The sequence below is a fragment of the Anser brachyrhynchus genome, assembly GCF_964034855.1.
Source record: "Anser brachyrhynchus genome assembly, chromosome: 3".
NCBI classification, from domain to species: domain Eukaryota; kingdom Metazoa; phylum Chordata; class Aves; order Anseriformes; family Anatidae; genus Anser; species Anser brachyrhynchus.
The window spans coordinates 24066066-24078358 of NC_137696.1; the positions used below are offsets into that span (position 1 = coordinate 24066066).

At 42.0% G+C, this 12293-nt stretch overlaps 1 protein-coding gene across 2 annotated transcripts in view; it reads left to right on the top strand.

Moving 5' to 3' along the window:
- The window catches only part of LOC308192250 (uncharacterized protein), a 34271-nt gene extending 22423 nt beyond the window's left edge, over positions 1–11848 (top strand). Inside the window, exons 3-8 of one of the 2 annotated variants that reach the window (XM_080585608.1) lie at positions 446–556; positions 2897–3038; positions 5554–5647; positions 6771–6873; positions 7739–7836; positions 9380–11848. In XM_080585608.1, the coding sequence (XP_080441734.1) occupies positions 2944–3038; positions 5554–5647; positions 6771–6873; positions 7739–7836; positions 9380–9526 (537 nt within the window). In that variant the 5' untranslated portion in view covers positions 446–556; positions 2897–2943 and the 3' untranslated portion in view covers positions 9527–11848. Of the gene's footprint in view, positions 1–445; positions 557–2896; positions 3039–5553; positions 5648–6770; positions 6874–7738; positions 7837–9379 lie in introns of those variants that run through there. The other variant, XR_013948675.1, reaches the window with a different exon arrangement.
- Positions 11849–12293: the final 445 nt, after the last annotated feature.

Here is a 12293-nt window from a genome sequence, read left to right on the forward strand (position 1 = left end):
ACGTTGTGTGGACAGGGTCAAGGGAGGAAAGGGGAAAATGTGCCATTTTCCATCACTTACCACCACTCCCTAATTTAGAAGTGAGGCAAGGTCTATGGAAAAAAGGCATTACCTAGCACAGCACACCTGTGTTCTCTCCTGCCATCAGGATGCCACAGCTACAATAACATGACTGGTACAGGCTTAGAAGAGACAGAGCTGAATCGCCCAGAAATTCAGCAGGGGGAACCTTCTGGGCTGCTGTGGAGCATCTAGAAAGACCTACTTTAAATTCCTGTAAGGTACCACAGCGCTCCCAGCAAGAGGCAGGCTGCTTTGTGGAGCCGAGGCAGGCCCCTTCTCTCTGTAAGGTAAGGAGCGCATCCGCACGCACTGGCAGAACCACGGCAAAGCCTAGAGTTGCTCAGGGCTTTCTTGACGTGTTTGCATAATTGTGGTTTTTCAGACCAAAAGCGGAAGGTAAACTTCATAAAAGCTTGACCTGACAGCCTTCACAGCTGGAGCATGTTGGGAATCACTCCTGGCACCAAAAAGGTTAATTATCTCCTGCTGTGAGGTAGGAGTCTAGAAAAGGATACCACATTTGGTGGGAATTATAGTAAATGAGGTTTTCTTTATAGCACTGCTCATTCTCAACATGTTGAAAGGGCATTAGTTCACAGTCACTTTCTCTGGAATTATCAAATCTGCTCAGGAAGCCTTCATTAGGATATTAAACAAGACTTAATAAGTGAAAGTGATTTGCATCGCTGATAATCGTGTGCATTAATCAAGCAAGCTTCTGTCTCTCCCTCTGCAATATGTTTCATGTTGCATTGTAAAGCCTCTTTAATTCTGTAGGGCTTCTTAAAAAGGAAACGTTACATTTAGAAAGCCATTTTAAAAATGATTTACTTAGCAAAGATCACTATAAATAATGTTCAACTCACTCCTCAGCTTTAACCATCAATATAATTAATACTAAGGGGTTTGTATCAGGGATATGGACCAGATGTGTTCTCATTTATCAGATATAGATTGCACTTACTCTAATAAATGTGTTTTCATTCTGAGTAACTTTTGAAACCAAATAACTGCATGTAGCACTTTAATCTGAAGTCACAATTTTAGGCTAAGGCATTTATTTCTCATGCCATGCAGGACTGTGCAAGCGTTCACTACATCATTTCACACGCCAGAGTCACACCCATGGTTCTTAATGAAATTGTGTGGCTAATATCCCCCACTGCTCGGTAATTCCAAGGTAACTTTGGATGATCTGCTCTTAGGTGTAATTCATACCTTGCGTTTCTCCAGCATCTTCCTTCCCAAGATCTCACAGTGCGTGGAAATAGGTTTAATGTTCAGAACACCCCACGAGACAAACATTTTGCACACTTGCAAACTGAGACTCAGGGGATAAGCGTCTTCGCCTATATGGGCGAATCCTTGAGAAAACAGAATGAACCCCTTAAAAAGAAAAAGTCCTATTCTGCTGCTCTCACCACTGGCCCACACTGCACCAGTGTTGGCCACCCCCTCTAGTACAAGCCCACAAACACCAGGAGGGCTTTGCACACAAGTGCCACCTGGACACTCCACATAATTTTAATAATTTTAATTTCTCTAATGTGGAAAAAAAGTGTCAATATCATTATTTTTCCACCAAAAGTCTCACCTAGGATAGCTTCAAGGAAAATCATTTCACAAGAGTCAGCAGCCTCTGTGAAAATGCGGCAAAATGAATAACTGTTGCTTATAGTGCAGCAGTCAGGAAGGACTGGGGTTATGGTCTGTAAATATACAATGAGGACCAACACTGTAGTCTAAGTAAGGAATAATATTGGTGTCAGGGTGAAGAAAAGAAGCACGGCACCTAAATTAGCCCACCCATGGGAGTGACCTCTGATCCACCAAACTGATGATGGTGGCAGGAAGTGCTTATGCATCTATTGAGGTGGCCAGATCAGAGTCTCAGCAACTGGGATCCTGTTAGGCTACTTGTGATACATCTGTCCTTCTGATCCTGGAGAAAAATCAGAGGAGGAAATTACCTCAATTGGTGGGAGTACACGGTCCTCTTTTTCTGTAGGTCTGATGATTTGGTCCACTCCCCAGAAGCAGCCATTGTTTCTCAACGCTTGTTGCATGTACTTTTTGCAGTTGTCCTCACTGCATCTCATGGTATTTACATCCTTCTGAGACCTGCAAACATCATTTAAGAAACAATCACTGAAATTAAGACCACGAGAGTATTTACTGCTTTCAAAAAAAAAAGAAATCTGTTTGCTAGAGATCTTGTTTGCGTTCGCTCAGGCTGAGAACATTGCTTAAATGGAGCTAAAGAGATGATGTTTCTATAAAGTTGTGGAGGCTCAATTCATTCTAATGGCCTGAAACATGAATTATGCGCCCTGCTTCACTACCTTCATGGATCAGTAAGCTGCTATAGCTCAGATGGAAGCATTTATCTGAAGAGAGAAAGGCGTTATTCCCCGCTTACTGCTGATTTCCTGCTATTTGTGTCTATATAGGTGTTCATGTGTGTTGCTTTCCAGATATCAGGTGTTAAGCTTCATAGGTCTCTCTGACCAGTTCCCTTTGTTTTCTAAAGTATATCTGAGAAGACTGTCATCCAGTAATTCTTTTCTGTTTTCAATATCGAGTTTTATGGTTGGGCTATTCATGTGGGTGTGAAGCTGTGCCTCGAAGCTTTGAAATCGGTTATGTGGATTCACTCTGATGATAACCAAATGGGAAAAATATTTCTGTGTCCACTTATAAGAGCACAAATGCAACCATATTTTTTCCCTAACTGCTGTATAAAAGTTTTACATTTTCAAAACGGGAGCATGACATTTAAGCACCCAAATCAGTGCTTTGATGTTTAAATGGATTTGGCCATTTATTTTTCCAGTATGTTGGGAGTTGCACTGGAGGTCAGTGTGGCAGGCTTGCCCAAGCATGGTCCATTACCCTCTGCAGCAGCAGCAGCCATGGAACAAAGGGACCCCTTCATTATCACGCACAAGGAAAACCCTGGCAGAGGCTGAAAGAAGGTAATGAGTATATCTACAGTGAACAAATACAGTGGTGTACAAAGATACCCAGACTAGCTCTAATTGACAAAATGCAGTTTCTCTACATGGCATTGCACTGTGCCATGTAAACATAGCCTAAACCTGTGTTTAGGGTGGTACCTTCCTGGGAATTCTGGGCAAAGTTAGCTTTAGGGCCAAGACTCCCTCCATTTAGCTCTGACAACTGGAAGATTTGAGCGAAGGCTGATATTCCTCTACTCTGAATTATTGTTGCCAACTGTATCAGACTTAAAGCCCCTGCTCCTGGGATCATATGATTTGCTGAGAATCTCTACTCTCATTTAATAATAAAAAGGTAATTTCCATCAATGATGCAGAGGAAAGCTTGGAAGCATGACCAGAATATGTCCTGAAACCGCTCCTCTCCTGCCAAAAAATCCCTCAGAGGTAATAAAAGGAGCCTAAAAAGGTATTATTTTTAATCTTCCAATATTTAAGCCAATGACATAATTCTCTGTGCTGCAGAATCTTATGATTTTTGAGCACTCAGAAGTATTAATAATGCAGTCTAAAACAGATATTTGTGAAAAGACAGCACTAAATAGCACAGGGGAGAGGCAGATGAGGCCTTCAGAATAGCAGAGCAGGGCTGGGGAGGGAGGGAGGGGGAACGGACACACACGCTGTACTGCTAAATAAAACAGGCCCTGGATGCTTCTCTGTTCAGAAGCCAAGTGGAACAAAATGGCCGGTGTCCATCTACGTAAATTTGCTTTCCCCCCAAACGGGGTGGCTGCCTTCAAAATGCCCACCGGGACGAGTCCCTGGCTAATGCGGGGGAGCTATGGCACTGCTGGGAGAGCGCTAGTGGGTGTAAGCTAAAAGCGTGCCCAGAAGCCTGCTGACAGTCGAACAATATAGATAGTCACATCCTAGCGCTCAGCCCCGCTTTATTTACTGCCATAAGCTCCTGGTATCATAAGAAGGGAACACTCCAGGGCTGCAGACTCAGGTAGCTGGGGAACGGGGCACGTGCAGAAGCCCTGACACAGTGGAGGCTGTGATGGGGCTGCGGGGTGATGGAAAGGGGTAAGAGAAGCACGAAGCAAGGGAGTGTCTGGCAGGTGGGAAAAGAAAAGCACGAGGAGCCAGAAGGCAGCAAAATGTGCAAGTCTTTTAACACGAAGCTGGAATGATTTTCTTAGCCAAAAAGCATAAGTGCCCTTTTCACTATAAAACATTACTACGTAGCTTGTTTCCCACCACCTCACCGTCTCTGTGTTTGTAGAAGTTCCCCGATAAATATAAGCCTTGCTAAGCCAGATCGACATATTACCCAGAAAGAATTAAGGACCAAATTTTAATTTACTCTTCTTTACACATCACATTCAAAACTCAGGCAAGATGATACCAACCAACTGCTTTCAGGAAAACACATACACACACAAAACCACACACAAGACCTCATCTACAACAAGATTGTTGATTTAGGTTTAATTGGAGCAAATGCTCTTATAAAAGGGATTCGTATATGATTTCTCAGCCTGCTAAAATTCATGGGTAATATTGGCGTCAAATACAATTCTGTATGATTTTAAAATGGAGGAGTCTGTCCAAATATAGGGTCTGACTCTATCTCCATTGCCTCTAACTTTCACTCCCCCTCCAAAAGGATTGCACATTAGAGACAAATACTCAAATTTGGAGCAAAATTTGGATGAGGCGTTTTTGGAGGACTCATCTCATGGCCTGAGGCCAAGTCTAGTAATATGTTTTTATAACCATAGGGCGCAAATGCAGAAGGATCTAGACAGAAACATTTTTATTTAGTGGAAAAAGTAAAGCAGAAAACTCTGGCCTTGGAGATACAGGAGGAAGCAAGGAAGTTGATTGAGCTAACATAATCAAAGCACCCAGACTCTGCCAGAAGCCTTGGATATCACCTGTTTTTAACTGCAGGCCAGAAGGTCAGATATAAATTGCAATAATTACTTTCAGAAATTAGAGCGAGCATTCAGCGGTAGTGACATGGGCTTCTCGTAGAACATGGGTCTGATTCTGGCGATCGTGATGTGGAAATAACGATAAGAGGAAATCCTTTCAAGGCTTTGTGCAAGCCTTGCCACAGATTCCCCCAGCCACCAGCTTTCTCACTGTCATGCCTAAATTAATTGCTAATCCCTGTTTGGTGGCCCAGTTGCAGTGGGATCCTCTCCCACAAACTGACTTCTGTAGAAACCCCACTCCTCTCCCCAGAGGCACCTTCTGAAACCTGCAGCAGACAATAGCTCACTGGTAATTTCTATAATGATGTGCCAGTGGTACTAAGATACTTGCCTTCTTGCTGGAAGCACTTGGATAACCTGTCAGTGTCTGTTATGTTTCCATGTCATATCATATTTTATGTGACACTGCCTACAGGGCTGCATATATGGAGTTTCATGAGCCCCTTTCCAGTGGTCATAGGCGGGTGTTCAGAGCAATAATATTTTTTTACAACTTTTGGGGTAATAAAAACCATTTTGGGATTTAGAATAATGAAACCAACCTCAGACGGGGACTTTGCTGTTGGCCTGATGTGCGGCTCATCATGGAAAGGACAAGAAATGTTCCTGCTGTCCTTCACGGTAAGCTATCACAAGGATCCAGCAGCCACATGCAATTGAATTCTGGCACAGTGATCAACTCATTTGTACTCATCTTTCCTGTCATTTGCCTTGTGATCTGCTTAGCAATGTCCTCTTGGTGAACCTGACATTACGTCCTAAATCCACAGGTCTTAGTTTTTTCAGCAGTATTACCACTCTCACATGCTGCAAACTCAGCACTGGTGGTGAAAAGTACTCAAGTAGGAGAAAAACACAGATTAACCAGCAGATTAACCAGTAAACAAGCACACAACTGACTGCAATTAATAGCAATAAAACTTCATCATAAAAGCAGCAAATTGAAGGAAAATCATTACAGCCAATTTTTCAAAGTAGGCAATGTTTTGGGTTTACATTACCCTGGTACAATAGCAACTGCATCTTTCTTCCTGTTGGAGGTAGACTATGGACAGAGAGGGAGGAAGAGGAAGGAAGGACAACTGGTGTTGTTCACTTTCTATTTTGATTAAATCTGGGTAATACATCTTGTTCAAGGAAACCTCAGATACCAGTAAGGACCAGACAGAAGATTACCAAGACTGTGGGAGACCAGAGTTTGAAATACTTTCATACACAAAATAAAAATATATATAAATTAAAAACTTTTATGGATTGGTATTAGTTTATCTGCATTTATAAGAAAGTTAATCACTGTTACATCCTTTAAGAGGTGAGGATAGCCTAAAGTACATTAGGGCTGAAAAATGTCTGTGACAGTGACAGAGCCAAAGATGGAACCAAGTGGCAACAAATCCCAGATCTTTGGTCTGACAAATATTTAATACTTCGCCTCAGATGTTAAGAAGTCCAATTTTCCTGGGTTACATTACCCTCCTGGGTTACACAGCCCCTTAGTGGCCAAAATATAAGTTGTATCAAGCTCTAAGCAAAACAACAGGTTCCAGAATGGCCCATGCTAGTGAAATGTAGAGATTTCATATTCATTTGCCTGTGGTAACCTCCACCTCCAAAGAAAATCACTCATTTCAAAAATGATTTTATTACAAAAACAACAGAAAAAGACTCCTTTCTTAAATGAAGTTATAAAATGATTTTTACCACATCCTTCCGCATCTCCCTTTTCTACGGATCGGAACGACAGGAACCAGATGCTAAGCCAGAAAGGACATTGTTCCACCTGCAACATCTGGCTCTTTGGCAAGCTGCACGGGAAGCTTCAAAGTTGCATCTCTGCCTCTCACATGGTAAGGCTGCTGGTCGATTGCTTTATCTTCCTGGATGTAATTTTCCTTTGATTCACCTATAATTCTGAGGAACTGATGCATTTGTATCCATTTTGAATAAGGTTCTGTACAAATGCCACATTTGATCTCTAGGCAGATCCTTTTATTTCCTTTTATATGTTCTCTACTTTAATTCATGCACTAGCTTTACTGCTGCTCGGCTACATCGTGGTTGATACTTGCACACACGCCATAGCCTTTTTTCCCTACATGAAGTTAAATATCCAGGCTCTCAGCCATGCAAAACCAAGTAGAAATTAAAATACTTTTCTTAGTATTTATCCTTGCTGCAGCGAGGCATTTTTAGAGGCGAGGTAGCCTCCTGTTACTTACTAACATTCCTGAATCACTCCTTTCCTCTACTCCTCAGTCCTCTTCTATGAGACTGTTTCCACCTCTCTGTTTCTTGTAAGCATTAGATCAAGCAAGTTAAACATTAAAGTCACTTTGACATGAAGCAGAAAAAGCAAGAAGGCAGTTAAGACTGGGCACCACACTCCTCAGAACCAGCTGCTCTAGTGAGGTAACAACACATTTCAGCTGTTTCCAAGCACTTTGATGTCGAAGTAGCAAAAAGCCCTTGTCCCTACAAACAAAACAGTGAGATAATCCCGACAGTGGAGAACTACACAAACCACGTACATACAGCACAACAGTGTTCTGACTGGGCTCTCTAGAGGGTGCTGTGAAACATTCTGTTAATTAATAGGAAAGGAGTAATAATTCATTAGCATTCATTCATTTCAGATTTAAATCCTGATTAGAAGTGTATCCTGCCCTACAGCTATCTTGATTTTTTTTTTCTTTGTGCTGGAATCCGTAACAGGGAATGTGATTTCCCCCTTGCTCTGCTCTTCTCTTCCTCTACCTGCCTTGCTGTCAGACGGAGATCTATTTTCCCAGCTACAGAATTCCTGCTCTGAGGTAGGTAACATCTTAATGTGGGATGATGAGGTGTGGCCTAAGAAAAGCATTTTTTTTCCTGAAAGGGCCATTTTTTTCAGGTTCTGTACCTGGGGCCAACCAAAACCCAGAAGCTGCTTTGAACCAACATAACCCATGACAGCAGGGCAAGTAATTAGTCCACAGAAAGCAATTAGTACTTTCCAGGAAGTGGCACAGAAGTACTTGCCTCATGTATTTGCTTTAAATACACTGGGGCAGGCTCAGTTTCATGGTGGATGGACATAGATCTACTCCTCAGCAAGCAAATCCCAAGGAAGTGGGACTTGCACCTTTGTCTATGTCTAAGTACCAAGCTCAAGGAAAAATGCTTTGCAACGTATAGACAAAGTAATAAAAAGTAAAATTAATGGAGTTTAGGAGTGTAACCAGCAGAAACATACCACCCACTGCACTCCAGCTTCACGAAACTCAGCAGGAGTAAAGGAAACCTACTGCTGAATTTAAGTTTATTTGAAAATACAGGCAGAAAAGAACCCCAGACTATTTTGCTTCTCTGAATTTTAGTGAAAAGCTGTGTTTTATTTTATCTTTCAGCAATTTGTTAAGGTGAAAGTTTCCAGGTTTTTCTCTTAAGTGACACAGGAAGCTGCAAGCTGTGTTAAGTCCCTTATCAGGGGGACGTACCCTGGGGTCAGTACCAGTATCCTAGGTACTGTATGAACACAAAGTAAGGGACCCAAAGGGCTAGCAACAAAAATAAAAAAGACATACAGAAAATGGCAATGGAAAGAGAAGCACAGAGGTAAAGTGACTTCATAAGGTTACATAGCAGAGCCGAGAGTAGAATCCACCTCAACTTCTTAAGTACCCACTAGAAGAGGTCATAGACGTATTTTGGTGTTTCAGGACAGAACACCAGTATTTTTTACCCTTTCCTGGATGCCTTCAATTGTTTTGTTTTGTTTTCTGAGAAAAAAATAAAATAAAAAACCACCACAGTCCTTAGTCCGTACTGCTCAATATTGCCACCGTGATTTACAATTATAAGCAGCTATGAGTGAGTTTGAGCTCAATTATTACTTTTTTTTTTTCCACCCATTTTCCTCATCTACGTAGTTGGCTGTGTAGGAATACAAGTATATGCTGGGTTGGACTAACTTCCCCTGCAGTCTGTACAGGCCACCTTCTGCAGTCTGACACTACGGTACCCAACATCCGAGGATCACACGTGGACCTCCGCAGCATGAGGCCATGATGCTAGAAGTGAGCTGACTCACCCATTTGGCAGCATAAAGCACTGCTCAAATTGTAGCTTGCATCATGCCAAACTGACACCAAAGTTACTATTTCAGTACAGAAATACTCATGAAAAGCTACACACCACAGTGATGTAGTGATGCCTGGTAGTTATTAATCTCTGTTATGATGCAGCCACAGACATTTGGTGGAGAAAATAGTTTGCCAGCATTATTTGCTTGACTCATAAAGAAAATAAGAGCCAAATACAATCTGAGGGCAATAGCTTCCATGGGAATCTACATGTCTTTTCCTCTCTTAACAGCAAAGGAGCCAACCAGAGGTTCAACACCTGGAGCCTCCTCATACAGATGGGAAAGAAGAACCTAATTTAATTCAATTCACCCAACAGCAAGCAATGAAAGGGAAGGTATGGGTGTCTCTGGCTGCCAAAACATCATACGAAAACTAAATCCATGCTGATTGCAGTCCTAGGAGTGAACAAATAAATGCTATCAATATGTATTTAGTAATATGCACTTTTGAGAAGCAGAGGGGCAGCACTCCTAACTCCCATGGATACTGGGCATCACAGATTCCCTGGGTAGGTGTTGGCTGGTGACAAGTACTGCCCAGTCCTTACAGGCCAAGTGGCAGCAGCTAGCAGCCTCCCCACCCTCTCACGTTTCTTTCTGTCCAGGTGAACCAAACGACTACTTCTCCTGCTCTGCAGGGTGTACCATCCACAATTTTCTCTCAGATTGCCCAATCAGCCAGTATAGTTAAGTCCAAATTGAAGAGGTTGTTCCCAGCCTTTATGTATCTTGCTCCAGACTGGAAGAAAGTTTTGTGTACCGAAAGCCACACCTGATTTTCTAGCCTGACCTAGAAGCAGATACTCTTCTTCCAAGCCTTATCCTTCTCCCAATGTGTCCTTCACACTTCCATCTCCTGCAGAAAGTTTGTCTTGCAGAAGGGAATCACCTGGAAAAGGGAATGGCCATGGAGAACAATCACTCTTCACAGGAGATCCCCTTTTCTGCTATCATTATTAACCAAGAGATTCATTAACTCTGTTGATAACGTCACCTGCCACACAATGCTCTCTGGTATCTTGAGGAGAGGTCGCAAAGAACAACCTAGGATCTGGGAACCTGACAGGTACTGGAAAGCTTAGACAGCATAGAAGACTTGGCCAACAGAGGTGAGAGACATGGAAATCAGACATGCAAAAGAAGTGATTACAGGTTTCCTCCAGAGTCACAAGCCATCTAAGTGCCAGTGAAGCCTCTACTTCTGAATCCTTCCCTAATGCTGGTAGACTGTGTAGAAATACATGGGTTTGGTCAGACCTACACCACCTTGCTCAGCTTTCCCAATACATCTTTCCTCTCCTGCATTTTTAAGCTGTGTAGTGATGAAGATAATTCTACGACATTGAGCTTTATCTTCAGAATAAAATATCTTGTGGTCTAAAAAGACTTAGTGTTTCTCTCCACATATATGATTTTATGAGTTTTCCTTCCTCCTTTATAGTAACATCGAAGTTCTTCAATGGTCAGAAACCTTGGGCTTATTTTTGAGTGTCAAGGACCAGAAGAAAATAATCCCCTGTGAAGTGTGTGTGTGCTCAGCACCTTTGAAAATCAGACAGTCTTGTGCTTAGCTATCAAAATGACTGGCAGCAGGCATATCCCTAGACAGTGTGATCTATATAAAAGTTTTCCTCCTTCAAAACCTTGTCACTAATTCCAAATCACATTCCTTCAAAACCCTGTCAAAAATATATTAAATTTCTACACAGTTCAGTCCAGCTTCTCTACAGAAGAACAGTTTAATCCACCCTGCTCAGCCTGGTTAGGCTATCCATATTCTCCATTCAATTAGGCCAGACCTATTTTTGATTACATCAGCACCAGAACAAACATCATTTCTCAGGCACAGTCTCAGGATATTTACCTTTTAATGTCTCCACTCAAACTCTTCCATCTTGATGCTTTGTCTTCTGTTCTTCAGTCCTCTTCCTACACTTCCTATCATTTTCAAGATTTCTTTCTGTGTTGCCCTGTGAGACCTTCCTCCACTGAGGCACTTCAGTGTGCCTCAAAATTCAGTGGCAATTCCTCTTCTCTTCAGCCATTATCCTTTACACATACATTTGCAAAAATCAACAGCATCCTGCTTATGATGACAGTGACACTGGTCTTTCATAAGCCACTATTTATGTTTCTTTCCTCTGTGTAGTCTTTCCCAGGAAAAATGGGATGACATAGGGTGTCAACAGTGGTTAGGGAATTCTCCCTGTTTCTGTAGAGTTTGCTTACAACAGGCAGCCTTGCACGTGCACACCCACCCACACATAATATTTTTATAGCAAACTGAGTCCATCTAGTAGATGGAGATCAAAAGGGCTACACTGACCTGTCACACATCTACCAAATACCCAGGAGAAAAACTTGGCATTAACCTTCAATAAATGAATGGATTATATTGCAAATAATAAAATGGCTAAATATAGGCACAGTCTATGAATTAAACATTGCCTAACTTTGCATGATGCTAATTTATTTCAGCATATCTTGATGATTGTGCTGTGACTGTGTCCTTCTGAACGCATTTTAATTGTCCAGTGGTTGTCCTTTACAATCCAGCTGCTGGCTACAGTAAAATATACAGTAATCCATGTCAACACTACATACATGACTACACACACAGTGTATACTGGACATGGATTACGTTTTGTTTGGTACAGGTAGATAGGTATACATGTATGCAAGCACTCATTAATTTCAATAAAAATATAGCAAAGCTCAGTCTATTGAAATGATTAGAAATGCTGTCAGTAGAGTAACTCTGGGTGTATCACAGGTCTGAGACGAAACTTTTATTTGCATTTCCTAACAATAATGCATTATCATTCCCGGTACAGAGGAATATTATCTTATTCTCAGGTTTAAATCTCTATATTCGGCCTTCTGTAAAAACTGGAGGCCTCAGCCAAGATAAAAGCGACCTTTATTGGGTGCTGTACAACAACAGAAAAAGAATTAGCTGCTGCTCCAAAGGCAGTCTAACCCAGAAAAGAAAGGACAACAGTTGGAAAGCAAACAGAGAGAGGGGACTTGCCGAAGTCCCAGGCGCACGGCAGTTATTCTGCTCCTGTAGGCTTCTGCCTGAAAGCAGGATGGGACTAACGCCAGACAAGCCATGGGACAGCCATGGAAGAGGAGCAACCAAGA